The sequence below is a fragment of the Orbicella faveolata genome, unplaced genomic scaffold (assembly GCF_042242905.1).
Source record: "Orbicella faveolata isolate gen_17 unplaced genomic scaffold, um_ofav_v1 contig_1, whole genome shotgun sequence".
Classification (NCBI taxonomy): Eukaryota; Metazoa; Cnidaria; class Anthozoa; order Scleractinia; family Merulinidae; genus Orbicella; species Orbicella faveolata.
Genome location: NW_028301536.1, coordinates 24,611,115 through 24,637,500, shown reverse-complemented (window position 1 = coordinate 24,637,500; position 26,386 = coordinate 24,611,115). Strand labels below are relative to the sequence as shown.

The 26,386-nt window shown below is 37.5% G+C and overlaps 4 protein-coding genes across 5 annotated transcripts in view; 1 reads left to right on the top strand and 3 right to left on the bottom strand.

The window, feature by feature from the left end:
* LOC110066414 (uncharacterized) overlaps positions 1–4,920 on the bottom strand; it is a 7,365-nt gene extending 2,445 nt beyond the window's left edge. Inside the window, exons 1-5 of one of the 2 annotated variants that reach the window (XM_089296810.1) lie at positions 4,681–4,817; positions 3,927–4,034; positions 3,021–3,121; positions 1,597–1,715; positions 398–467 (exon numbers count right to left, since the gene is read on the bottom strand). In XM_089296810.1, the coding sequence (XP_089152936.1) occupies positions 398–467; positions 1,597–1,715; positions 3,021–3,121; positions 3,927–3,930 (294 nt within the window). In that variant the 5' untranslated portion in view covers positions 3,931–4,034; positions 4,681–4,817. Of the gene's footprint in view, positions 1–397; positions 468–1,596; positions 1,716–3,020; positions 3,122–3,926; positions 4,035–4,680 lie in introns of both variants that reach the window. The other variant, XM_020773643.2, reaches the window with a different exon arrangement.
* Positions 4,921–7,270: 2,350 nt separating this feature from the next.
* Positions 7,271–14,633, bottom strand: LOC110066416 (uncharacterized). The gene is made up of 7 exons (XM_020773645.2): positions 14,177–14,633; positions 12,906–13,024; positions 12,431–12,500; positions 11,307–11,423; positions 10,443–10,631; positions 9,192–9,305; positions 7,271–8,616 (listed from the first exon to the last, which is right to left on the bottom strand). The coding sequence occupies exons 1-7, from the start codon at positions 14,339–14,341 to the stop codon at positions 8,434–8,436; spliced, it is 957 nt and encodes a 318-aa protein (XP_020629304.1). The 5' UTR covers positions 14,342–14,633; the 3' UTR covers positions 7,271–8,433.
* A 1,238-nt stretch (positions 14,634–15,871) lies between these two features.
* On the bottom strand, positions 15,872–22,702 carry LOC110066417 (cyclin-dependent kinase 1-like). The gene is made up of 7 exons (XM_020773646.2): positions 22,617–22,702; positions 20,888–20,992; positions 19,448–19,725; positions 18,269–18,439; positions 17,286–17,449; positions 16,800–16,941; positions 15,872–16,574 (listed from the first exon to the last, which is right to left on the bottom strand). Exons 2-7 carry the CDS (start codon positions 20,949–20,951, stop codon positions 16,446–16,448), a joined length of 948 nt encoding a protein of 315 aa, XP_020629305.1. The 5' UTR covers positions 20,952–20,992; positions 22,617–22,702; the 3' UTR covers positions 15,872–16,445.
* A 122-nt stretch (positions 22,703–22,824) lies between these two features.
* LOC110066418 (oligosaccharyltransferase complex subunit OSTC-like) lies at positions 22,825–25,752 on the top strand. Its single transcript, XM_089296831.1, has 4 exons — positions 22,825–22,995; positions 24,159–24,232; positions 24,843–25,060; positions 25,629–25,752. The coding sequence occupies exons 1-4, from the start codon at positions 22,857–22,859 to the stop codon at positions 25,648–25,650; spliced, it is 453 nt and encodes a 150-aa protein (XP_089152957.1). The 5' UTR covers positions 22,825–22,856; the 3' UTR covers positions 25,651–25,752.
* The last annotated feature ends 634 nt before the right edge of the window (positions 25,753–26,386 follow it).

The window sequence follows — 26,386 nt, the reverse complement described above, 5'->3', positions numbered from 1 at the left end:
TCCACACGGGATAGGATGTTTGTCCATCACTGGGTTAATCCAAGCATTCAATTTACCAGTAGTGCAGCTAGTAGTAAGTAGCAGAGACAAGTAAGAAAAATACTTTTTTTTTCTGTGACTCAACCTAATAAAATTTTTTTCTTGCTTATTTAATATTCATTTTAAGTAGAAATTATTGAAACCACATCATATTATAAGCACAGGCTGTTAATAGAGTGGAAACTCTGGTGCAACCACCTCTCGTAAGCAACCACCCCTCCTCAGTAACCAGTTTTCCAAAATACTAATAGGTTCCAAGTCAAAACACTATATTTGGAACCTCTTGTAGGTGACCACCTCTTGTAAGCGACCGTGAGTGGGAACTGTATTGTTAAAGCAAGAGGAAGAATGAACTTACAAAATTTTCATCATTAACTGCACCCACATCAAATGACTCCTTTAGATCTCCAGGTCTCTCTGGATTAGTGCTGGAAATAATAATATATTATAAAAAGCTTTTGCAATAGGAGTTGTAAAATGTTCATACCCTCCCAATTTGCCAGTATCCATGACAATGATACCAAACTGAAATTATAAGGTAATCATGAGGTGATAAAGTTATTAGAAATTATATAAAGTGACATCTGGACTTGAGCCTGACAATTATTAAAAAGTCCCAGAAACTGAAGATGCACAGACCCAAGACACCCCTCCCCTAAAGAATCCGTCCAACACCAATCTTACTGATATGGTGGGTATAACCATTGACAATTCATGTTATGTACAAACTGATGTCATTTTCACAGACAATCATTTAAAATTAACAGTTCATTGGCTTCAATGGACCATTACAGTGTAAATGCAGAACATGCAGCTCATTATTCTAAAGTCCCCTAAAACCATATCTGGAGTAACATGTAAAAGTAAACCCAATCTAAGTCCTCTTGTGTTCACAGCATTACACCAGCCTATGCAAATCTGTTTGAGACCAGGGCACTTAACAATGAATATCAAACCATCAACAGTTTGTGTTCAGCCTATTATGTTTGCCTAATAATAATAATAATAATAATAATAATAATAAAATACTAAAATCTCCTCAGAAAACCTATTTACAAATCTTCACGCATTCCACTATCTTAGACTAAAATTTTGATGAAAATAAAAATATCATGAGATCCTAAAATACTAATTCACAAGCTTGTGCCACCATTGACTTTCTAAAATTAGTGGACACACACCCGGTTAGTATTTAAATGGCAGATTTTCATTATTATCATAATATGATGATGATGATGATGATGATGATAAGAGAAAAAACACTATTCATGTACTAAGGTATATAATAATAATATAATAATATATAATAATAATAATAATGATAATAATAATTATAAATAAACATATTTATGCAGGATGACCATTTCAAAAAAATATATGCTCAGCTTTTATGCTCGAATAAATGCTCAGCTTTTAGTTGATTTTAATTTAACCCTATAAATAACTGATTTATTCTTATTCCTAGTGTCATAATCATGAATATAATCACCGAATATAATCATGAATATAATCAATGAGAATAGATTGTGTCAATACAAACTGTTAACATGCATGCACCTTTCCCTTTCAAGAGCATCCCAACCATTTGGAGAAGTTCCTTCTTCCTTGGTGTACTTTTGTTTTACATCAAGGCTTAGAGCAAAAAACTTGTCATATGTCTCAAAAACAGTATGGATCTGAAAGGTAATGATATTTAAGCTTAAATGTGAATAAACTGACTCAAAATAAAGTTAAGTATATCAAGGCTTACCTGAGTTACTGAAAATAAAACAATTCTAAGTTAAAGTAAAGACACTGTTTAAAATAATCACTGGAAAATACACGTAACAAATTATGGAAGGCTCTCAGTAAAATACAGTCGAACCTCCACTGATGGCCACCTCTCTACAACGGCCACCTCCCCACAACGGCAAAGGCTACTAAAGCGTATCCCAACTGCCAAAATAACCTCTCCAAAACAGCCAGTTAATCATTCATGGATGAATGGTAGGTATAAAACCTCATCTTTTTATTGGAAAAGGTTACAAAAAGCTTGATCTGTACTGTGCATATTATTGGTCTTGATTTCCATTTGGTTTCTGTGTTATATATAGAGTCAACTCTCCTTAAAGTGGACACCCTCAGGATTGTCATTTTTTGTCCGTAATACCAAGAGTCCGCAATAGGGGGGTGTGATGAAAATGGCCCAAGTTTTGTTGAAAAAGTATCACATATAACATACAGTGAAACCTCTATTAAGCAGACACCCTCGGGACCTTCCTAAGTGGCTGCTTAATAGAGGGTTTCTGCTTAATAAAGGTTTATAACAATTGCACAATGTTTGTTAACAATTAACATTCAACGGTTCCTCTGTACTGTAATAAAGTTCCAGGTTGTTAACGAAGCTATCCAAAGTTCAAGTTCCTCACCTTTCATCGCCAACTTTAATTTGTTTGTAATAATGCCCTTTCCATACAGCAACAACAATACGGGTACTTTTAATCAACTATTTAATCAACTATTTCAAGGACATAGTCCAGTATTGTCAATTCAGTCTGGTGTCCGCTTAATAGAGGTTTTTAGCGATAGAAATTAGCCAAATATAATTTATTTTAGTGTCTGCATCTGCTTAATAGAGGTGTCCGCTGAATAGGAGTTCGTTATAAAGGAAAATATGAGAAGTTAATTTCGGGACCAGGCTAAATATCCGCTTAATAGAGGGTGTCTGCTTAATTGGGGGTCCGCTTAATAGAGCTTACACTGTATACAGGTACACTCTTTACTTTCATGAATATTCATGCAATATAAATCTAGGTCAAAATAGTGTAAAAACTAGTGAGCACTCCAAGACTGCAGAATAATTATATCATTCAATACATCTAAGAAAGGAACAATAAAAGAATTAGCTTGGGACCACGTGATTTGTGCTCGATACTGTAACAACGAGAGTCCGTAATAGCAGGAGTTGTTTTCATACATTTCTTTGTAGCGGAGCCCCATACCTTAGAAAATTTGGGAACCCATCCATCTGAAAAATTTTGGTTGTCATGTGACTGTCCATACCTACGTCCGTCCGTACACCCGTACACCAATACCTTGAAAACTAAGAGAGTAGCACCATTACCATAGCTACATCTTTGATTTTGGGCATCTATGCTATTGTTAATTGACAGCTGTCACAACAAGCTATCCGCTGACCAGTACTACGTGACTATATTGTGGGTTTAGAGCTCATCGAGGTTGCATGTTCTTTTAAAGTTGACCACTGACCAGTTACTGGTGTACCGATTGGATCGTGGGCTCAAGCCACGTTATTTCTCTTAGGGAGAAGGAAGTAAGAAGTACATATTCCTTGTACAATCATCTCTTGGAAAGTCCCTGATATATTGTGTACGTAATTTCTACAATCTTGGTTAGGCTTGTTGAGTATAGTTTGTTAAAATTTAACTAGAAAAAAAAAGCAAAATCACACGCTGAACAATTACATGCTCACAATTGATCGTTGTTTGAATTTCTGATCCAAGAAAAAATAATTCTATTTTTACTTTATCGTCCGTTATTGCAATCAGGAGCTCCGCTTCTAGGCTTGGCTAAATCTATATATTACTTTCATGAAGTTACCTGCACCATTTACCAGGCTCTTTATAATTGGCCAAATGAAACAATTCTACTAGCCCTAAGAACAAAAGAGGTGCAGATTAACAACAACAAATCAAAATAGAGGTTTTAAAGAGGTGCACGTTAACTGTAGCTTCTGTCCTTAATAGCGATCTCCGTATTACTGTATTTTGAATGTTTTACAAATTTTTATGCTACAATAAGCATTTTTTAAAAATTTAATACAAATGTTATACCCCACCCCTCCCCCTTCCATGAATAAACAGGTGCCATATTACAACCCTACCTACCCATAATGGACACCTCTCTATAACGGGTCACTTTCCTCTGTCCTCAAGGTAGTCATTGTGGAGAGGTTCGACTTTATAGAGGTGCTATGATATGGGACAGCATGCCACCTGATTTAGAGGAAACTTAACGCTTAAGTCTTTGCAGATATTTACGGAAAAAATTTAAACTTTTGTATAACAACAAAATAATGACTCTTAGAGGAGTAATAATATCTGTTATAGCTGCTTTCCAGACTTAAATAGTAATGCCACCACATATTATGAGAATGTTGAATAGACCATTTTACAGTTGTCTGCTCAGTGACCTGGCCCTTGGATGGCAGCGAGACTGGAGTTGACCTTGTTTTGATACAGACCTCACTGCTTTTGTCATGTAAATGCACCTAGTTAACATCAGAACAACTTGTTTTACCCAACAAAAGCAGTAAGGTCTGTATCAAAACAAGGTCAACTCCAGCCTCGCTGCCATCCAAAAGCCAGGTCACTGAGCAGAAACTGTAAAATGGTCTATTAAGTTAATTAAGGGTGCGGGGGATTCTCCACGGGAGAGGTGGAATCGTCTCCTGTTACTGTACGAGGTCACTTATTTAAGGACACCGTCAAATATGTGGAAAATAAATAAAGCTGAAGCTTAATTTAGTATAATAAATTGTTCAGCCACATTATACCTTACGACAAAAATATAAATTGACATGACACGTAATAAGCAAGCTTTGTAGGTAACCGGGAAGTAATCACTGAAGTGACCGCTTACCATTTCTTGCGCAATTCCATGGTTCTTGAGATATACAAATCCAATTGTACTAAACGCTTGATACACTTGATCGGCAAGGTCTCTAATGGCTGGATCATCTTCGCTCAAAGGATTCTTGTTTTCCAGACTCATCACGCTGAAGTCCACAACTGGAATACCCTCGACGTCCATCTTTGGCCAAAAGTCTAAAACACGGTTGAGGGGTGAGGAGAGCCTAGCATACGGCAACTGCGCCCGCAGTACGAGCGGCGGTCACTCCCGGCAGCGAGAGAGGGACCGCGAGGATCACTGCGAGGACTGCGCGAGCGTCTCGCAAGATGGTTTCATGGCACGTTAAACTGCCACCTTGGCTGCTCATCGCATTGTACAACAGAGACGTTTCTCCCAAAAGCATTGGAGAGCGCTTGTAACAGGGCCTTTACTTGCGTCTCGTTGAGCCTTTGTCTCCAGGGTGTGAAAATCATGGACTGGCCAAGAGCAGGCCAGGAGTCATTGCTATTGTCAGAATGTTTCGCAAATGGAAGCCAATTCTGACTAGCTGTAGTCATATCTTAGAGCCGTATACTTATTTAAGAGGTCTGAAATGGGGTGGCAATTTTTTTGCTCAGGTCTGAAACAGAGTATGGCAAATCACAGATTTCGGTCTGAAACAGGGTACAGGTTTCAAGGTTCGGAACGCACTCCTCCACAAAAACCTTTGGGGGGTACCCTCCCTCCCCCAGTATCCCACTATCATGATAGAGTGTAGAGAGGCTCAATATATAGTGTAAAAGAAAGTGTAACGTATAAACGTTCTTATTAATAATTGCAAGCATTTTAACAGATTAAGTTAACTTAAAGTGCAAGCTAAGGCATGCCAAAGAGTTTGCTTATGATTAGGATGATGATGTGTACGCGTGATATGTAGTCCCAGGGTCTAGTTAGACATGCTAGTAAGCGGCTGCTGGTTGGTGCAATCTACCAGAAAGACGAATCAAGACTCGATCTGTTGAAATGGTACAGTTGAAGGAGACTTGCTAGAATTGTCGGCCACATTTTATCCTTCTTGTGTTACTTTGTGCTGAAAGCTACAGATGTCTTCGCTGTGGAAGTTGTTGAAAGTAACTGTTTTGCTTGCAGAAGCATAACATTACATGAAATCAACACTGTAGGTGATTAGTTGGCGCCATGGTGTCTAGTTATTGAAGCAGTATATTCTTGTGATTTTGTTCGTTACAATTTATAAATTAAATAACATTGAACAACAAATTCATCATGGAAATCAAATGAAACTTAAAATGTCTTTTTGTGTTTTGCATTTCTAATTGTTTTGAAACGATTACTTTTCATCAATAGTACCATAATACAACGTTGAACCTTTCCCACGAGTCAGTTTCCAATTGGTTTTTCGGCCCTGCGAGCAGAGATTCCTTTCTCTGTCTGCTCAGCAAGAGACGAGAGGAAACCTCTGCTTGCAACCGCGCGATTGTTTGATCAGCCGCCGTACACACCCATGGACAAAATAAGTCTAAAATACTGGTTTTAACAAGTTTTACCGGTTTTTAACCAACACATGACAGTTCGGATCCAAAACGCTCTGCCTTTACGTTAAATTACTCTCAGATAATTAAGTTCAGAATCTTGTTTCACGGTGATCACTTTGGTTCTGTTTCGCGGCGGATGTCCTTGTTAATACGAGCGGACTTTTATCGACCTACAGGTGTAATTCTAACCTATACTAACTCTTAACAACCAGCTTGCGTGCAAGAAAGCGGTCGAATGCCCCTATTGTAATTTTTAACCGATTAGATCTGCTGCCTTGATCGTTCGCTTCAGGCTCACTCCCTTCGACAGCAATACATAAAGTTGAAGTTGAAAAAATTGTTCAGCCACGTTACATGTGTAAACCCGTGTAACTCTTGTCTGTAAGTCGCGTGACAGACAAGCCAGCAAGCTCCAGTTGTAACTCAGCGCCAACCATTTCTTGCGGAATTCCATGGTTCCTGAGATATACAAATCCAATCGTACTAAACGCTTGATACACTTGATCAGCAAGGTCTTTTATGGTTGGATCATCTTCGCATAAAGGATTCTTGTTTTCCAGACTCATCGCAGTAAGTCCACAACTGGAATACCGTCGACAGCCATCTTGCACCTAAAGTAGCAATGAATGAGAGCGTACCCTGCGAGGCAGAAATTTTTATTCTCTTCTCTTTCTGCTCGGTGAGAGATCAGACGAGAGGGAACCTTTGCTCACAGCCGCTCGAATTCCTGTCATGCATGGACGAACGTCGACAGCTTGTTCCTTCGTCGGCTTAGTCATGCGAGACTTTTGTACGCAATCAAACTTTTAGTTAACTTATTTTTGGCGAATTACTAAATTGCGGCTTTTCCACAGTTTATTTGTTAGAGAAACTGCAGAAATTCTGTAAAATTCTTGTGGCCAAGCAAAAAAGCAGTTTGAAGAGTCATCTAATGCTAACAGTGTAGCAGAAGTCATATTGGAAACTGATTACAGAGACTAAGAGGTGCACATAAAGACAGAATATCTGATCATGAGAATCAGTATTTAGAGAACTATACAAGGTGGAAGCCACTAGAACAGCTCACGTTGACTCTGCAGAAAATAATTTTATTCCAAACAACTTGGTGATATTTAATTCAGTAGTTTTATATCACGCAGGCTAAGCAGAGAGTCTGGATGGGGTTTAAAGATTAACCAAAAATGTATGAATATATAAGAAAATCAAAACCTTGCATTCTTCTTATGCTTATGCTTATGTCGCTGTTATGTCCAGTGAACACGTTGGTATAAGCATAAGCATAAGAATAAGTGAAAGACTTTTTTTTTCGAGAAGCGCGTGTACACGTTTGTGTGCGTGCATGCTGTATGTATTTTTTTTTTTTTTCATCATCTCCTATAATCTACAGGTCCACTTCAGCCTTTGGTTGTCTAATATAGTATTATAACACTATGTACCAAAACCTGCGTTGGCAATAAAGGATTGATTGATTGATTGATTGATTGATTGATTGGTTGATTGATTGATTGATTGATTGATTGGTTGGTTGGTTGGTTGTGTTGATTGTGTTGATCGATCGATTGTTTGATTGATTGATTGATTGATTAATTTAATTTATTCAATTTTCACTGCGATTATATAACAAAGAGCAAAAATTATACACGATATTACAAAATAATAATAATATTAATAATAATTGCAATAACCACACTAATAAAAAAATTCTTAGTACATAACAAGGCAGTGAGGAAGACTAGAAGGAAACTGATGAACCATACGTGCTAGTCAACCCATTATGGAAATAAAATGTATGAATATATAAAAGCTTAATCATTTAACAAGCAATTTATTACCTATCTACTAACTACCTAACTAACTAAATAACAATCTAACTAGCTAACTGGCTAAGTAACATCCTCACTAACTAACTGCTGATGTTAGCCCAGGTGGTATAGGGGCGCTCAGCGTCGAAACCCTTATCTTTATAAAAAATAGTACAGAATCTCTTAAAAGAAGAAACACTAGAGTTGGCAGTCCTCAATTCATCGGGCAAATTGTTCCACAAATACGGAATCCTGTTATAAAAGGCTCCCTTGCAACTTACGATCGATTCCCTTATGATTGATTGATTGGTTGGTTGATTGGTTGGTTGGTTGGTTGATTGATTGATTGTTTTCCAGACCTATTTGAAAACATTGACAGTAGAATCTCACTCTCTTTCCAATCTTTGAGACTCTTGAGAACTCTCTAGCTAGTATTCATATGTTGCATTTAGCCTGTGCCAGAGGTAATCATAGGCTGTTATCGGAGGGTACTTCTCAGACCCATCAAGGCATTTAATGACCGTGTCATCCTCTGGGTGGACAAAAAAAGCCAGAGAACGTCTAGGGACACGCCTGTGACACTCCTCTGGTGGAACTGAAACACGGTGGCGCTGAAAACGCAAGAAAAATGAAACGTTCTACGTTAACTACAATGCCAGAAAGCTGACGTGGAAGCAAGGGTACGAGGTGCAACATGGCAATTAATGAAACTTCACTGACTTTCCTTTTCACCTTGCTAAAGAGTACACTAGATTTTAAGATAGCAAAAAAATTGTAAAATGGGATGCCTATAGAATTACCAGCCAGTGATATGTTACATAAGCAATAATTCCATCTCCTTATGGTATCCCCTCTCTCGGCAGTATTAGGGTGCAATAGAGCACTTTTCACCGCGGTAACACGCTGGGACTTGTGTTCATAACATGAATTTCTTTTCTATAATATCGAACCTAATAAAGGAGTTGGTACGGTTAATAATGGCTGCAAAGTTCTCCTTTGAGAGAAAAATCCAGACATCTCTTGAAACAAGCTCTAAAATCAAGCAAGCCCAGGAAATAGTGGGAGGCTGGCTTTATGAAGTTAAGTGGAGGGAGATTGTGGAGAACGTAAGCAGAATGGACGTTGTTAAAAGAGCAAGTTAATTTGAATTTAGCTCCTCAAAGCAAATTTCAAACTGCCTTCTTACTGTTGACTTCAGCAGGTCAGCGGTCCACCTCTGCATGAGGTCTGCAACATTCACAACTATTGCTCCAGGGATGGGTGGGGCAGGTATGTATTCTGTACAACCAAGTGGTAAGACCTGATAAGGGAGAAAAAAAAAAACCTTCAATTGATACATTTTTTGTGAAAACAGCGGTTTGTGTTTACATTTACAGAAATTGTCCACTGTAGCCTCCTTAATGCAGAAGTTCTTCAGGGTCAGGGCCAAAAGAGCATCTGTATAGGGGATAACAGATTGCTCCAACTGGATGGCCAATTCTGATAATACATGAAGTGTCATGTTGAGGCCCCTCGGAGAGGTTTTATAGGGAAGACTCTGCCCTGAGGTCCAAACTCTTATACCCATATAAAATACTACATTTGACACAAAAAGTTCTTTTGAATATGTAACCCTTTCACACACCTGCAGTTGACCCTGCAACAACAATCCTTTTGTACACCCTTGGATCACTGAGTAACCCCTTAAAAAATATTTGCTTGAATTACCTGATACATTGCACGTGCTCGAGATATTTTGACAAGGCCTTTTAACACCTTAATGACAAATTTGTCTACACTTTTCTAAATCCCTTTGGGCAGGACCTTACTGTATGGTCCATGGCAGAGAGTATCCCCAGGCAGTCATCAAGACATCAGGTGATCATCTACAATGTTAATGGGACTATTGGACATATAACAGGGTTCGTACCCTTTTTCAGAAACAAATTTCCAGGACTTTTCCAGGACTTTTCCAGGACTCAGATTGATTTTTCCAGGACTCTAAAATTCACATTAACCCTTTCACTCCCAAGATCTCAATGCTAATTCTCTGTACTGTCTGTCATACATTTCAAATTTTTTACTTGAGTTTAACAGATTTCCAGAACTTTCCAGGACCAGTAGCCTTTTTTCAGGACTTTCCAGTCCTGGAAAATGCCACAACAAAATTTTAGGACTTTCCAGGTTTTCCAGGACCCGTACGAACCCTGATATAAGCTGACGTCCAATCAAGTTTAAAAGTAGTGGGGTGATCTCTGAAAATCTTCATAGGATTTCAGATCCCCTTGGAAAATCTTTGGAATAGTAATCATAGAGGTTCTTTGGATGATATCGTGGAATATTTGGAGTACCTTTGGTCACAAAGAGCAAAAATTAACACGTAACACCCCTGCCTAACCAATCCTGATTCAGTAGTTTTACCCTTGATGACACAAAAAAGAAAAACATTTATGTTAACCTCCAGTCCCGGCATATCATCCTGAAAGAGCAGAGTGATCGAACCATAGTCAGTATGCTCTCCACAGCGAATCTGCCCTGGTTTTATTATCGAGTCTTCTGAGATGCCTGGATAGTGCAACAATCGTAAAGTAGTACAGTTCTTTGTACTTGCCATAATCTTGTGAGTGCTTGTAAAAACACCTGGATCCTAGTATAGGATGCATTTTATACTGTAAAAGCAATCAGTCACTCATGGCAATGGTATATTACACATCAGCTTAGATTTACAAAGTTAGTTAAAAGGATAATTTAAAAAAAAATAATCAAATTCAGAATTTGATGTAACTTAGAAATGTTTGGCTCTAAAGATTCATTAATTAAAAGGATGCTCAAAAGATCTCTGCAAGAAATCCTAGACGATCTTCAAAGATCTTGGCAAGATCTTTGAGCAAGAACCTTGAGGATTCTAGAAGGTACCAACTAGGAATCTCAATAAGATCCTCAAAGACCCTACTGAGAAATGTGAAGACCCTTGAAGATCAGTAGAGATGCTGGCAAGAATATTAAATATCTCTGAGGATCTTGGCAACAATTTTTAACATAAAATCCCTCTTGATGGGATCCTTGAGGATCTCAATGAATATCTTAGAAGATACCGAATGAAGATCAATCTTCAAAAGATTCACCAACGCAGCATTCTCATAACTTTCATGTATGGCCTACAATGGATGTTTTGGTCTTGCTGGAACTAAAAGGAAAGAAAGGTGCAAGATCCACTTGACAATGACATCTGAAATGTGTTGGTTGATCTGTTCTGAGCTCTCATGAATGGAAAACATCTAGAAAAAGATCTATCCATAGATGTCATGGACAATGGTTGTACCTCAAGTTGCAATCCAATTGCCATGACGTGGAGAATTCTCAAAGACAAGTCACCACAAAGGTCAAAAAATGAGGCAATCTCACTTTGAAAATTTGTCACCTTGTCATCTGGCCATGCCTGTAATTAAAACCATGCAGTCATATATAAATTGGTAGGAATACACTGAAATAAAATAATTGTATTTTAACAATGAATGTTGATACACAGTCACAGGTGTGTCTGCATAACAGAACATAACTTTAACCAAGTTTAATTCAGAGTCCTTACTGTTAGTTATGGACCAAGTTCTTCCCCCTTCAATCAACGGCCCAAGTGCAGAGCACACAAGCCGTAAGTCGAAGGGAAAAACAAAGAGAATCTGTATCTTACAGTGTGGATTGAGAAAACAAGGTTAGTAATGAAGATATTTATTATAATTATCTCTACTGTGTGTCTGATGGGTTCAGGAAATGATTTCTAGTTTAACTAAGTAAGTAAATAAGTAAGTATAAGTAAGTTTAAGTAACTTTATTTTACCAGGGTAGCCCATTCAGCAATGAGGCTGGTATCTAGGGACCCTGGGATATAGTCATGTGAACAGCTCAAAATGACTGGCACAAGTTGAAAGTAAAATGGCTCAATTCAAAATCACCATTAAGTCATAAAATAGCATAAAGTATTAAACTTTAATTTGCCATGAAAGTTAAGAACACTTGGTAATAAATCTTAGCTTTAAGTTTTAGCATATTTTACACATTAGATTGCTTTACATTACACAATCACAGCACTCTAATAAGGACATAGCTAGTATTGACTATTCCTTTTAACCATTAAGTCATAAAATAGCATAAAGTATTAAACTTTAATTTGCCATGAAAGTTAAGAACAATTGGTAATAAATCTTAGCTTTAAGTTTTAGCATATTTTACACATTAGATTGCTTTACATTACACAATCACAGCACTCTAATAAGGACATAGCTAGTATTGACTATTCCTTTTCTGTTGATCATGATTGATACTTGCCTGGATACCTTATTACACCTAAATCAGATTGATATCTGCCTTGATGAATCAGTACAGCTCAAAACTTTATGATTCAAATTATTACTGTCTATAATAATTATTATAATGAGAAAAACTTACACGCAGGTCATTTTGTGGCTCTGTAATGTTAAAAGCTTCCTTGTGATCAGCTGGTCGGTCTGAGCAAACTCTGCCAACATTGAGAAAAAGTCGATTCGACGTATTGACCAACGTATCAACTGATACTCGACTGATACCTAACTGATACCCATCTGACACTTAACTGACATTTGACCAACTGTCAGCCAACATATTGGCATAGCCGATATTAGCCATGTATTGGTTGACACTTGGGCGATACAAGGCTGATACTTGGCTGACGTATCAGCCAACTGTCAGTCGGTATATCGGTTGATAGTATCAACCGACCCCAGCTACCTGTAGCTACAGTAAACATAATCCAAAACATTGTGGCTGCAGTCCAAAAAAAAGGATTGTGGTTCATAATCAAAGAATTGTTACTATCAGGTCAGAGGTATTGCACGATGACCCTAATAACTGCTGCAAAGGTCAGGCTAGTAATTGATCAGCTCACCTTTCTCTTTCAAAGGCCACCCATCCATGTCCACTCCCACTTCTAGGACGGGCATATTTTTGCTTAACAGCAGAATCCAGTTTAAAAAATTCATCACACAACTTAAAAATTCTGTCAATCTACAAAACACAATTATGGTTTTGGTCAATAAGCATCTCCAAAACAAAGCCATGGACAAAAGTGCGGCCTTACAGATAAGAGGTCCTTGCGAAGTCTAACTACCTAACACTGATGCCCCCCTGGGGGAGGTACTCCCTATAATGGCTTATATGGAGAGCTCCACCTAAAAGGGGTGCCTTTCTCAGGCTTCAGATTTATAAAAGGGTAGGGAATTAACAAATTGAGATATATGAAAGGGTAGGGAAATCTGCCATTCAGTTATTTGAAAAAGCCTTTAATTAAAATATTTTGGCTAGATCAGTTAAAGGTTTACAAAAGTGGTACTTTTTTCTGTCAAAATGGTATACAAAAGGGTAAGGAGTTGGACCTCGGGGCAGAGCCTCCCCGTATTAAACTTGGTAGAGTAGCTGCCAGAACTGATGCACAGGAACATTCTAAACCAAGCACCAGCTAATAGGAGACACATATCAATGTATGGAACTAATACACCTACTCACACACCCGGAGACTAAACTCCTACCCAACCATAAGGATATGAGAAGTTAGTTACATATGTTTGAAAAAGTCACCCTGAAATTTCAGGGCTTTCTCCCAAAGTTTGGAAATTACAGGCGATGTACAGCTATTGATTTGCAATTGTTGATATATATATTACCTCTAATAAAAATTTTTCACTCTCCTGATTCCACAATTTGTTAAGATTTTATTTATTTGTTTTTAATCTTATCACCTTTTTTACAAACATTCCTGGATACACCCTTGAGGGACCCAGTATAAAAAAGACCAGGGTACTCATCATACCTTTTAGGGGTTAAAAAGCAGTTTTGGTACCTCTACGGGTGTTCAGCCCAGAAAGGCCCACAGGAGGAGCTTTGGCGGCACCTTTTACGGTATTGAACTGAAAAAAAATGACAGGAATTGTGCTGATTTGGAATTGGCACCTCTTAGGGGTGAAAAAAATTCAAGCCACGCCCACAAAACAGGATCTTGGTACCTCTTAGGGGTTCTTTTCAAAATTTGTGACGAGCACCCCCATCCTTTTTATATGGGACTTCCTCCCCACCGGGGCATGGACCCCAAGGGAAAATGTTGGCACACATTATGGCCCAAATCATCAGTAATATTCGAGTTGACATTGAAGAGGCTGTTACCTTTCCTTGCGAAATACCATGATTTTTAAGGTAAACGAAACCCACAGTACTGAACGCCTGGTGTATTTCATCTGCCAGTTGTTTGATTGCTGCAGACGAGCAGTCTTCATGAGTCCCCTTCAACGAGTTCATGGCGCTGAAGTCCACCACTGGTATGTTGTCCATGGCAAACAAAACCTCTGAGAACTTCAGACTTGGAATCAGTGCAAAGGCTTTTTAAAGCCAGTGTTCAAAATAACCGGTTTTCCTTAGCAAAAACTGCTACTAAATACTACTGACTGCCCATACGGCCTACGGTTGTCTGGAAAACCCGGATAGCGAATAGCGAATAGTCCCGAATAGTGCGAATAGTCTCGAATAGAGCGAATTGTCTCGAATAGAGCGAATAGTAGCGAACAGTCGCGAAAAGTGGAGAATATGCAGACATATGCAGACACCCACACGGCCTACTGTTCGAGACAACGGCTGCGTCATGTAAGAGCAGTGAGGCATCCCCGAGTCACGCAACAGCTGAAATCTGTGAAAAGCTGACTACCAATATTTCAAAATGCTTCCGTATTTAGCTAGACACGTCGACACTCAGCTTCCAAGCAGGTAGAAAAACTATTTTGCATAAATATATAATCAGATAAATTATACGATTGTGGTCTTTAAATGGCTCTCAAAGCCGAGCCCACTCATCCTTTGGCATTTTGTTTTCGTAAGATTGCAAATGCCCCCACTTAGGCCGGGCAGCTGGTGCAAACATAATCCCCACTATGAGGTGCAAATGCCCTACCCATGGGATAGCGTCAAAAATATATTTTCTCGCACGTGAGTGGGGCAGGATCGAGTTTCCAGCGGGTTAAATCTCAGAAAAAGAAATTAAATCAACGTAGGGTTTTAATTAAATCCTTTTGATGTTTTCAAAAATAAAGTAGGCTTCAGTTTTTAAAAAGTTAACTGATGCATAATTGTGTTTGACTAAATTGTCAAATGCCCTACCCCCAGGCAGGCCTACAACCTGTCAAATGTCCAGGGGGATGAAGGGGCTTGAAATTGACAGAGCCATAAATTATATTAGCCCAAACCATAAACCTACTTCCAGGGATTTAAGGGGCAGATCTTTGGACGTTTGGAGAAACCTGCAAGGAAAACACTCCAGACATTTGAAAACACTCCCTTGCAGCTAGTGTTTTCTACATTTCCCTTGTGTTCTCAAATGTCCGTCATGTTTTATTACAGTGTAATGCACAGCTTAGGCTTCTTTATTTGTTAAATAATCCATCAAATATTTTTGCTTGCTCATGATTGGTCTAAACATGTCACATGACCAAATATTCCCCGGTTAAAATTGGGGAATATCAGAGGATATTCCCCAAGTTTCAAATCCGCACATGTTGCAAAAAATTTGAAGGATATATACACAGTAGCCTGCATTTGGCACAAAAATATGCTCGGATATTTTTCCTTGGACATTATCATTCTGTTCCTTGAAGCTCACAGTTTTCCCACGTTCTCAGAAAACTGTTCGCTTCTTGGAACAGATAATGTCCGCAGACAAATACCTGAGCATATTTCCACACGAAATGGAGGCTATTGTTTATTTATTTCCCCACTATTGGAAACAACTGCATGGAACCTCAACCAAAATAACAAACAGAGGAACATATTCCTCCACACTGACAGCTATTTGAGACACAATAACGCTGTACACACTATACATTTTTTGTTTATTTGATAACGTTCCACAGTAACTGTAAGCAAATTAAAGAAGATGCGAGTGACAAAAGAAGCATAGGAAAAAAGTTCAAGATAATAATTAATTGTAAGTTGTACTTGACAAATCAACCATAAGCTAACCAGATTTTGAGCTGTTGTAGTCTCGTCAACAAGTTTGTTTTCTCTTTTAAGCAAGATTCAAAATTGTTATGGATTGAAGCTTATTTGAAGAAATGGTAATTGTTTTCTCATGTCTATCATAACATCAAAATAAACTAATTAAACTTGGATAAATTTTGAATTAAGAAAAATATTACAGTTAAAATTATTTTCTGTGCAAATGTTAAATGAAATATATATACAGACAAGTGGCAGCCAAATATTAAGTGAGCGGTCTTGCTGCGGTTACCATAGGTTACTGTAGCAAGTTTCTATGAGGTAATCAAGAGATACATGCATATATAAGGTGAAGAAATGGTGATCATTATTATGTACAATTTGCACAATTTTTATGTAGAATGTATGTGACAAAGTTAAATTCAGAATTAAACTGTTGTAATGTCTTAGTTCACAGGCATCCATTCATTGTCATTTGTTTGGTGGCAGGAAGAGTCGACAGATCCAGGTCATTGAAGTATGGATGATCCAGTGCGGCTTTAGCTGATATCCTTTTGGCAGGATTGTATACAAGCATTTGCTAGATGAAAAATAAAACACTTCATTAGCTACACATCCTCCAAGTAAGAGAATACATTTTAAAGCTGTAAAAGAGACAAAAAAAATAATAAATTACATTTTATATCTTACAAACACCTATGGCAAACTTGCTTGTTCTTTTACATCTTCTAAGTTCAGCATGCATCTACATTAGTGCAGATTTAAGACTAAAACATTGCCATATACATTATATTTTACAGTGTACCTCTAACAAATCAAGTCCATTGTTGTCCAGTTGAGGAACTGCTTTCCTCAGCCCTTCTCCACTCCATCTTGGAAAGTTTGGTTTATAGTCTGGCAGCTGGGATACTCCTGGCCAAGTCTTCTCTGTTGGGGTACCTAGGATTCTATGAAGTTCATACAGAATAATATACTGTACTTCCTTGTTTTCCAAATGCAAGTGAAATGATTACAAGGCAAGTGTAATGTGTGTCGTCTGCAGTTCTAGAAGTACACTGCATCAAGGCTTAATATAAACCAGATATATTCGTCTTGAGTGAACATACAATACTACTGTACAAAGATGCACAATTCATATATATGCAGGCTACTGTATAAAATATCATGTATTTAAAAAGGTACTAAACTACTTACTCTGAAACAAGACTTTCAACTTAAAGGTTACATATTTACTAAGTGGAATATGTAAAAACTAAAAGCTAAAGAAGGAACTGTTTGATTCTCTACCAACCTAAAAATACGGAAAAGTTGGTCAATTTCTGAATCTCCATGGAACAGTGGTTTCTTTGTAACCATCTCAGCAAATATACATCCTACACTCCAAATGTCCACAGGACAAGCATATCTTTGACATCCTAAGAGAACCTCAGGTGCACGATACCACAGGGTTACGACCTAAAATTATTGAAAATGCTATGGATAAATGTTATTTGTTAAAATTCTGTGGTACTGAGACAGTACATGATGTGGGATAATAATTCTATTACTCTTAGTAAGGTTTTTGCAATCTTTGTTCGAACACTTCAAGGACCTTATAAAAGTATATATTAAGGTGATTCCTCAGAAGTAAAAGTTACCAAACAATTCTTTTGAAACTTTCCCTCTGTTATTTCATCAGTTGATGTTACATTTTGTGCTAGCTGGAAGCAAAGGTTATTATAAAGCAATACTTGATTTGAAACAAATCTTGATAGGCAGAAAGTCTTGGGCACTTGGAACAATGTGATATATAATTTATGGAAAATCACACAATCCTAAATGACACTGACTCAAAATGTTCCTCCAGTCGTTGTTTTAGAGGTCATAAGTTGCATCCTTGAGTAACGGTTTTGTGCACTCTTTTAGCTAATTTGTTTCCTTGTGAAAATATTTTCCTTGATTTTTTTACTCAAAGAGGATAATTTTTACACCAAATTTATGTAATAAAAAATATAGGTCACCATGCTCGTTTGAGAGAAAATGAGCATTGATTTCACTATCGAGCTTAGCTTGAGGGAAATCTCTTAGTTACATTGTTTAAGTGCATGCATTGAGAACACTGCAGAAGACAAATGTATGTCAAGTAGACTACTATTAATTTTTCCAAAGATTTACAGCCAGTTCATATATAGTACAATGTCAATGAGGATACAATGTACACATCAGAGTTGCAGAGTCACTGGCACTTGCTCCCCAATTTGCTAAACATGTTCAGTTTTCTTATCGATTTCTTACCTCATGAGTGTAAGCCCTAACTGGGATTCCAAATGCCCTCCCAAGCCCAAAATCAGCTAACTTGATTAGTCCTTGCTCGTCAATCAACAGGTTCTGGGGTTTCAAATCACGATGCAAAATTCGACGACTATGGCAAAAGTACATGGCATTCGTGATTTGATAGAGGTAGCTCTGTAGAGAAAGCAGCATTGGATAAAGGTAAACAGATACTGAAGAATTCCGAAAGTAACAGCTCCCGTTACTTTCGGATTTAGCAGGCAAAAGGGGCATTACTTTTGGATGGTTGAAAAACATTTGTACATAACAGTCGTTTCAGACAGAGCGGACACGTAACACAAGAAATTAAAAGTTTCACTTATGTATGTTTCCAACTACCCTCAGAAACAAAGCAGACAGTATAAACCAAAAAAGGCCCTAAACCAGTTGGAGCTGTATGGTGAATGTATAATGCGCGCATTATATCGCAATGCAACTGATTACCCTACAGTTTATCATTTGACTCTGCTGCTAGACAAATGCAGCTTATAAATCATAGTTTCAAGAAAAATTTAGTCAAGTTTGAAATAAAATCACAGATAACTTTTCCAGTCAATGTTCAGTCCTGCAGTCAGGTTGTTCCATCCGCATGACCCGCACTTGAGAACAGAGACTTTCTATCTTAGTGACTTCTTCAAAGGGCGACTACTTTTGGGGGGGACTGTTACGTTCAGGGTTCAACAGGAAGGTAAAAAAATTAATGTTACTTTCAGGGTGCTGATATTTTCTGGGGGGAGGGGGGCCATTACTTTCAGAATTCTATGGCACTCTGACAACACAATTATGCTGATGTATAACATTTTGTTGTTCTCTTTTAGAAATAATCAACCACATACTTTTTTACCATTTAAGACATGTGAAACACTACACTGTTTATGAGCATGCATTGTTTGCTTATTTCTAAGCTGCACTGTATATGCCATGCATATGAATTTGCTCCAGAAAGTGTCAATGTCTCTATTCCTCTCCCCCCATCCCCACACAAAAAAAACACACCTCCAACCTCTGTGAAAATTCCATTTCAGCTTTAGATTTACCTTTAAAAATGTTTTGTCAACTCCAATCAAAATTTCTAATTACTATCTGTTGGGTTAGCATGGACATTTTCTAGAACTGCACAAATTCTAGTAAACAGATATGTACCTTGACTAACATATGATCTAAAAATCCCCGTGTTGAGTCCAAATGCTTCTTAAGGTCACACATGAGAAACTCAAACACCAAATACAACTTTGCTTCTTCGTGAAGAATGTGCTCTAAACTGACAACATTTGGATGATCTTTCAGTTCCCTGAGAAGTGAAATTTCTCGTACAGCTGTGCTTGGAATTCCTTCATCTGCTAACTCAAGTCGAATTTTCTTCAAGGCAACCAGCTTGTTGTTCTTCTTGTTGCGGCCTTTGTATACAACACCATAGGTGCCTGGACAGGAGAAAACATGTGAATATTTCAAGGATCAATTTTTATTAAAAATTCCAAAAAATCTACTTTTAGGGTCTTCCACAAAATTTAAGTAGCAGTCCATATAAGAAGGATAGCACCGCATGGCAAGGAATGCCAAAAGGTGCTAACTTTTGCACAACTTTGCTATTGTTGTATCATATTTCTGATTGGCTCAATCAGCAAAATCTACCAAAACTTCAAGTAGCTGTATATATATATTTAATTTTATTCGTAATTGATCAACTATCTTCCTTTCAACAAAATCTCCTCTGAGTCTAAATACCACAGTAATCCTATGTGGGGAACATTGGAAAGTTAGAAGCTTTTATTGTCTTTGTTTATGACTGTTGTGATTGGTTGAATGTTTTAACACAAAGGAAACTACCTTTCAAAATAGAGTTTAAATACATTTTATTCCATAAACCTGCTTTCCATCAATTGATACATTCTTTGTAGGAAAACACGATCATTTCAATGTGGGGAAAGCGTATTGCCGCAGAACAATAGAAAATGCTACAATTCTTATCTGGATCATTACTTAATAGATAACTTACACAGATCATCAAACATGTTTGCATTATTTTATCTATAGGAACACCAAATAATTATTATTACTAAATAGCCCATATTAAGTGACAATTCCCGTGAATTCTCAGGGTAAACATGTACAATGTTTTCCTATTATGCAAGCAAGCGGGTATTTTGATTACTGAAATGTATCCATCATGGGTAATCAAACAATCCTAGAGTGTCTTGGGAATTTTTGGTGATTGTTCTTCCCGTTCTTGATTCTTCTATATTTTGTGGCCTACTGTAGCAAGAGTAGAGACCTTTACATTGGTGTTTTTAGATTCATCCTAAATTATAGGTCATTATTTGGCAAGACAGTCTTGAGGTAAATTGCTAATTCATGGCCCAAGTGTCATATAATAAACTATTTACTAACCTAGAGCTTGCTTGAGCTCCAATAATTCATACTGGTGAATATTGGCCCTCAGTTGTTTTTTACAGACCTCACTAGCCTGTACTGCCACACGCTTGGCCAAATATTCCCCAGCATGGACAGTCTTTGCGCTTGGTTAGTAAGAAGTGAATATTAATCTAAAAATAAAATACAGATAATTGTAACCTCTTTTGTTACCTTCTCCTATCTTTTCAATCTTAATGAAATCTTCCATCTTCATTTCTTCAACTTTGGAACTCATTCTGGTTTCTTTGTAGTATCTGAAACTGTGTATGGACTTACCTGAAAAAGGTAATAAAAAACAAATTAGAATACTCCAACAACAACCCTATTTCTGCTGGGAACCATTAGCTTTTATTGTCTTTGAATTTTACCACCACTGTTTGTAACCACACTAACCCACAGCAAGTAAAATAAAGTAGAAAAACGTGAAAGCTTAGGCTCACAAGCACCTTGCAGATGCTTAGGTAGTTTGCTGACCATTTGCCTGTCTGCCAATGATCATGCATAATATGATCTTCAGAGAACATAGTGCCTCCAAATTGTTTTTGCCATTAGTAGTAAAATAAAATATTGACGTGAAAATATGGAAACTAAAGTTCTCTTACATTTCAAATGCCTGAATCTCCTGATTTTCTTTATAGTTTGGACTAACATGATTAAGAACAGCGCCACAGATTGTATCCACCATAAATTAAATTTGATATTGAAAAATTGATGAACAATAATAAGCTTACTTCGAAAGGCTGAATGGGCTACAGTAAAAACCCGCATATAAGAACCTAGATTTTTCCAACTTAACTTAAACAGGTTCTTATAGAAATGGTATTTGGTGGGATTTTAGGCTACTTAGGTTTTTAAATAGGTTCTTAGTTTGATAGGGGCACCATCGATCAGCACAGATAACTACTACAGGCCACATGTGATAAGGAATAGGTATAGTGCTGTATGAAATAACCAGTATTGGCAAAGACATGATACGGTTTTCATTTTAGTTCATTCTTTGAATCTTACCGACTGAAACCAAGGCTAAATTTTTTTTCTGTAGTCTTCATCTGTGCCTTCAATTTTGTAAAATAAGAACCTATTGAGAATTTTAGGCTAAATAGGTTCTTATGAAAAGAGGGTTTAAAGTGAAAATTTTAGCGTAACAGGTTCTTAAAATTTAGGTTCTTATACACGGGTTTTTACTGTATTCGACTTATTTCTCTGTTGAATCCTCAAATTGATCGCAGCTCATTATTATCATGTTGATCAATCTATCTCGGTGTGTACTGAATAAGGTATGAACATAATCTGTTCCAGATCTTCGTGTTCGAACAAATTTAATTTTGTGCTACGATGACTCATCTGCGCGAGGAGTAACATGGCAGAGCTCCTACATAAGTTTACTACTTATCGTAAAAATATTTCACTTTTATTCAGGACTAAGTCCAATACCAAATATAGTTGGTAAATACAGGCTACCATTGAATCTTCCCCTCCACATTCATCGGGCAAGCCATTTGAAATCCGTAATCGGCATACATTCCGGCATGCTTTATTTACGTTCGAACATCTAGCTAGCATTTCATCAAGTAATCTCTAACCTGTAAAGTGGTTGCGGTCTAAGGCGAAATAATCTTCCATTACCTACATATAAATTACGATCCAATGTTCTGAGAATGCGTCAAAAACTCGACAAATCGACGCTGTTGTTCGGTTGGAATTCGCCACACTGACTCAAAGCCAAGAAACGTGTGATAACGGAACGAAATCAATCTCATTTATCGTTGGTAAAAATAAGTTTTCTAAGTCAAACTCGATCCTCAAGCAATTGATTAAGTATAAAGTTTCAAAATCGTGAAACACCATAGGCAATAAGTCCTCTTAAAATGAAAAATTCAGTTAAAAATTGTATACAAACCTGAAAGAAGCGTCCGCAAGCTGAAGCCACAATGTGTGATGTCGTGAGGGTTTGCATTTGAAAATAGCGGTGTTGATCCATTGACCAATCATGTTGCAGGACCAAACTCCTCCTCAGGTCACCACGGACAGGTTGCTACTCTTATAAAACCCCAGGTTTGATTGGATAGTTGATCACAACGCTGGACCAATCATAATCACTGTAATATACAACTGTGTTCCTCTTCTTTTTGTGTTCAAAATGGAGGCTTTGTATGGAATACCCTTTCACATTTTGGAAGTACCTAACTTAAAACTAAAGAAGCCAGGATGGGTGAAACCTCCCTCAGCTATGGTCGTCTTCGCCTTTGTTCTCCTGTCGTATTTTTTGGTCACTGGAGGTAAGCTCTGGTATTCGATTCCTCATCACTGCCTCATCGCGAGAAGGCTAGAATGGTCTAAAAAATAAAATTCCATGTAGTGATCGAAACAACAATTTCATAAAACATGTCTGGATTCTTCTTATACTTTAAGGCTCGTGGGAAAATCCAACAGTGTTTTTGAAGGTCGTGAAAAGTGCAATCACTAACTTTAGAAGCTCAGTGGATAAAGTTAAATGATGCGACTAACATGTCTAGGTTAGCTGGAGATACAAGCTTACGTGGCACTAAGAAAAAGATTAAATGAGCGTTAATATGATTGAGCCCACATCAATGCAGAATATTCCTCTGTAAATTTCTTGTAGTAGTTTCAAAATTAACTAATTAAATGCACATTTAGTGTAAGTAAAATATTTTCTTTTTCACTTTGAAGGATATAAGCTTAATAATAACAAACAAAAGTAAAATGCTGACTAACTTGTCGAAATACTCAGGGACTGATTGATTTATAGTCTAAGAGATAAGTTTTTGCAGCTCCCGTTTTTTCTAGGAATTGGGCATGTCATAATGCCTTGTGAATCTGATTATTTGATCCATTCCTTTCGTATTTTTCTGATTGGCTTAATTTGCATTTCATCCTAAAATTTGCAAGTGTAATAATGATAATATAATGATAATGGTAATGGTTTACGAGAAGAGTTTCCACATGAATTGGCCCTTCAGCTGCTGAATACCCACAAATATCTAGGGAGTCACCTTGACTATTCACTGGTTTAACATGATTGTGCTTATGTTGCTCTTGAAAGGGAACATTGTACATTGTGGACTGCAATTCCTAAGAGTGATAATTTTGTCAACTCAACTGTCCCTCATCAATGACTTGCTCATAGAAAACTTGCAGGCAAACAAATTATACTCGCAGATGGTTTATTGCTGGGTTTTGTTGAAGAAGATACAGGCCTAGGTTCCAGTGTTAATTAATATAAATGCGTGGGAGTCTTCTTTAATGTAGCATCTGCCTTTTAGGACAACTTTTACTTTTTCTGAGTCTGAATTTCTGAAGTGTGTGGGACTGTGTACCATACCACATGATTTCTTGTTATTATAGCAATAAACCACCTGCAAATATATTTGATTTGACTGCATGAAGTTTGCAGGGAGTATTGACAAAGTCTACCTTGCAGGTATCATCTATGATGTGATTGTGGAACCACCAAGTGTAGGAAGCACAACAGATGAGTTTGGTCACAGTAAACCAGTAAGTTTTAGTGTAGACACTGACACTGAATAATTTTTAATGCAGCACTCATTGGATCCATCTCATCTCTTGGTAGGAATATCGATCCTGACATTCACATTTTTAGTGGACAAAGAAGACCCAGTGACAGATACAACTCACCAAATATTAGACTTGTAATAAGCAAGTAACAATATTGTGCCATGGAAATGTAAAGAGAAATTTGACATGATGTTGTCCCAGTAAAGGAGAAGTTCCCAGAAGTTACAAGAAGGGTCCTTGAATGTCGGACAAATTGATCCACTGTGAATGCAGTTTTTCCAGGCTGCTTTGAGTACAAGGTCGAGACCTTGTACTAGGGCACGGGCACTATGTTTGAATTCTGGCGTGAGTACCTGGTAAAGGGTGTGTTCACATTAGTGCCCAACAAGAATCATACTTGGACACCATGATTGGGCACCGAGTGTGAACATAGCGTTAGATGCCAAAAGGTTGTTGCACATTTACTTGAGTTCATCTGGTAAAACAAACCAAATGTTTTGAAACATGGCATAATTCAATTTCAGTCAGAGCTGCTGCCTGTAGAACCTTATAACATAGACATGAAATTTTGTCTCGTTGCTCCTCACAGGTTGCCTTCATGCCATACCGTGTAAATGGTCAGTACATCATGGAGGGTCTGGCATCAAGTTTTCTATTCTCCATGGGTGGACTGGGCTTCATTATCTTGGATAAATCCAATGCTGTTGGCATGTCTAAACTGAACAGATTCCTCTTGCTATTCCTGGGTTTTGTGTGCGTCTTAGTCTCTTTCTTCACATGCAGGGTGTTCATGAGGATGAAACTGCCGTAAGTATTGCATCGTTGTAGTTTTGACCATCCTTTTTACAGCAGAAATTGGCTATAATTTATGGCTACTCTACTACTCTGGGGAGCAAGTTCCTGAAAAGAGAACACTAAATGTAAAAAGTAAGTGAGAGGTGTGATAGGCATGGGGGTTTCTTTTAAGTTTTCAGCAGGAGGACAACTGGTTTTCACAGGCAGGCAAAACTTTTACTTCTAATATAACGAAAACTTTCCTCTAGATTGTCTGACCAGGTGGGAAAAATAGTCCTCACAACCGGTGAATTTGCCTTGTACCTAACTCTTAATTAATGAAACCACCGTAGATGTAGATGACTTTGTAACAACTTGTAGCTATGGCTTTCATTGTAATAAACTGTGAAGCAGTAAAAGGTCAGACACCATTTCCCAGCGGATGAATTCTGACTTATTTAGGGAGTATTCTAATCTAAGATCATATTAATAATAATTATAAATTTTACATCAGACTAGAAGGGCATGTACTGAATGCTAAGGGAGTGATAGTTTCATAATGTGAAATTTTACTAATAATTTACATGCTTGTTGTTTTCAGGGGCTACATGCAAGTCTATTAAAAGAAAATACCAAGGATCTTTGCCACACTGGACACCAATCAGAAATCACATTTAGTTTAGTTGTTATTCTCTTGTCAAATAAACAATTGTACTAAAAAAGAAGGCTTGTGTACGTTCTTGTGTGTTATTTTTGTCATTCTCGTTGTTGCTGTTGTCTTGTATTAGAGAAAACATTTCCCTAAGTCTTGCCGGCTTTTATGTGCACCATCTAAAGCAACCTGCCCCATGATTATATACCCTTCCTCTATCTCTCTTCTCAGGAAGGTGGCAATAACTTTCATTTCTCTCTCTCTCTCTCTCTCTCTCTCTCTCTCTCTCTCTCTCTCTCTCTCTCTCTCTCTCTCTCAACTCTAATTGAGAGCTGACTTCACGATTACATCTGAAGTTTCCTAAAAAATGTAAAAGAAAGTTGGAACTAAAGGAAAACAGAATGCTTTAAGATGGCTGGCAACAGTTCCCAGCACTTTCAAAGACTTAGATTTTGATGGAACATTATAACCACTCTTAATCAGTTAATGCTTATCTTTTTTTGTGACACAGTTGGTTATAGCTGTTTGCAAAAACACTTCATTATAGCTGTAACTGCTAGTAACTCAAAAACGAAACTACTGACCACCAATTTTTATATTTCAAATTTTGATTAGCAGGATAAGATGCAACTTTTAGCTAAGTTTAAAAAAATCTGTACGTGGGGTTCAGAGCCACCTTAAATTTTCGAAAATTTCAACAACCTTCA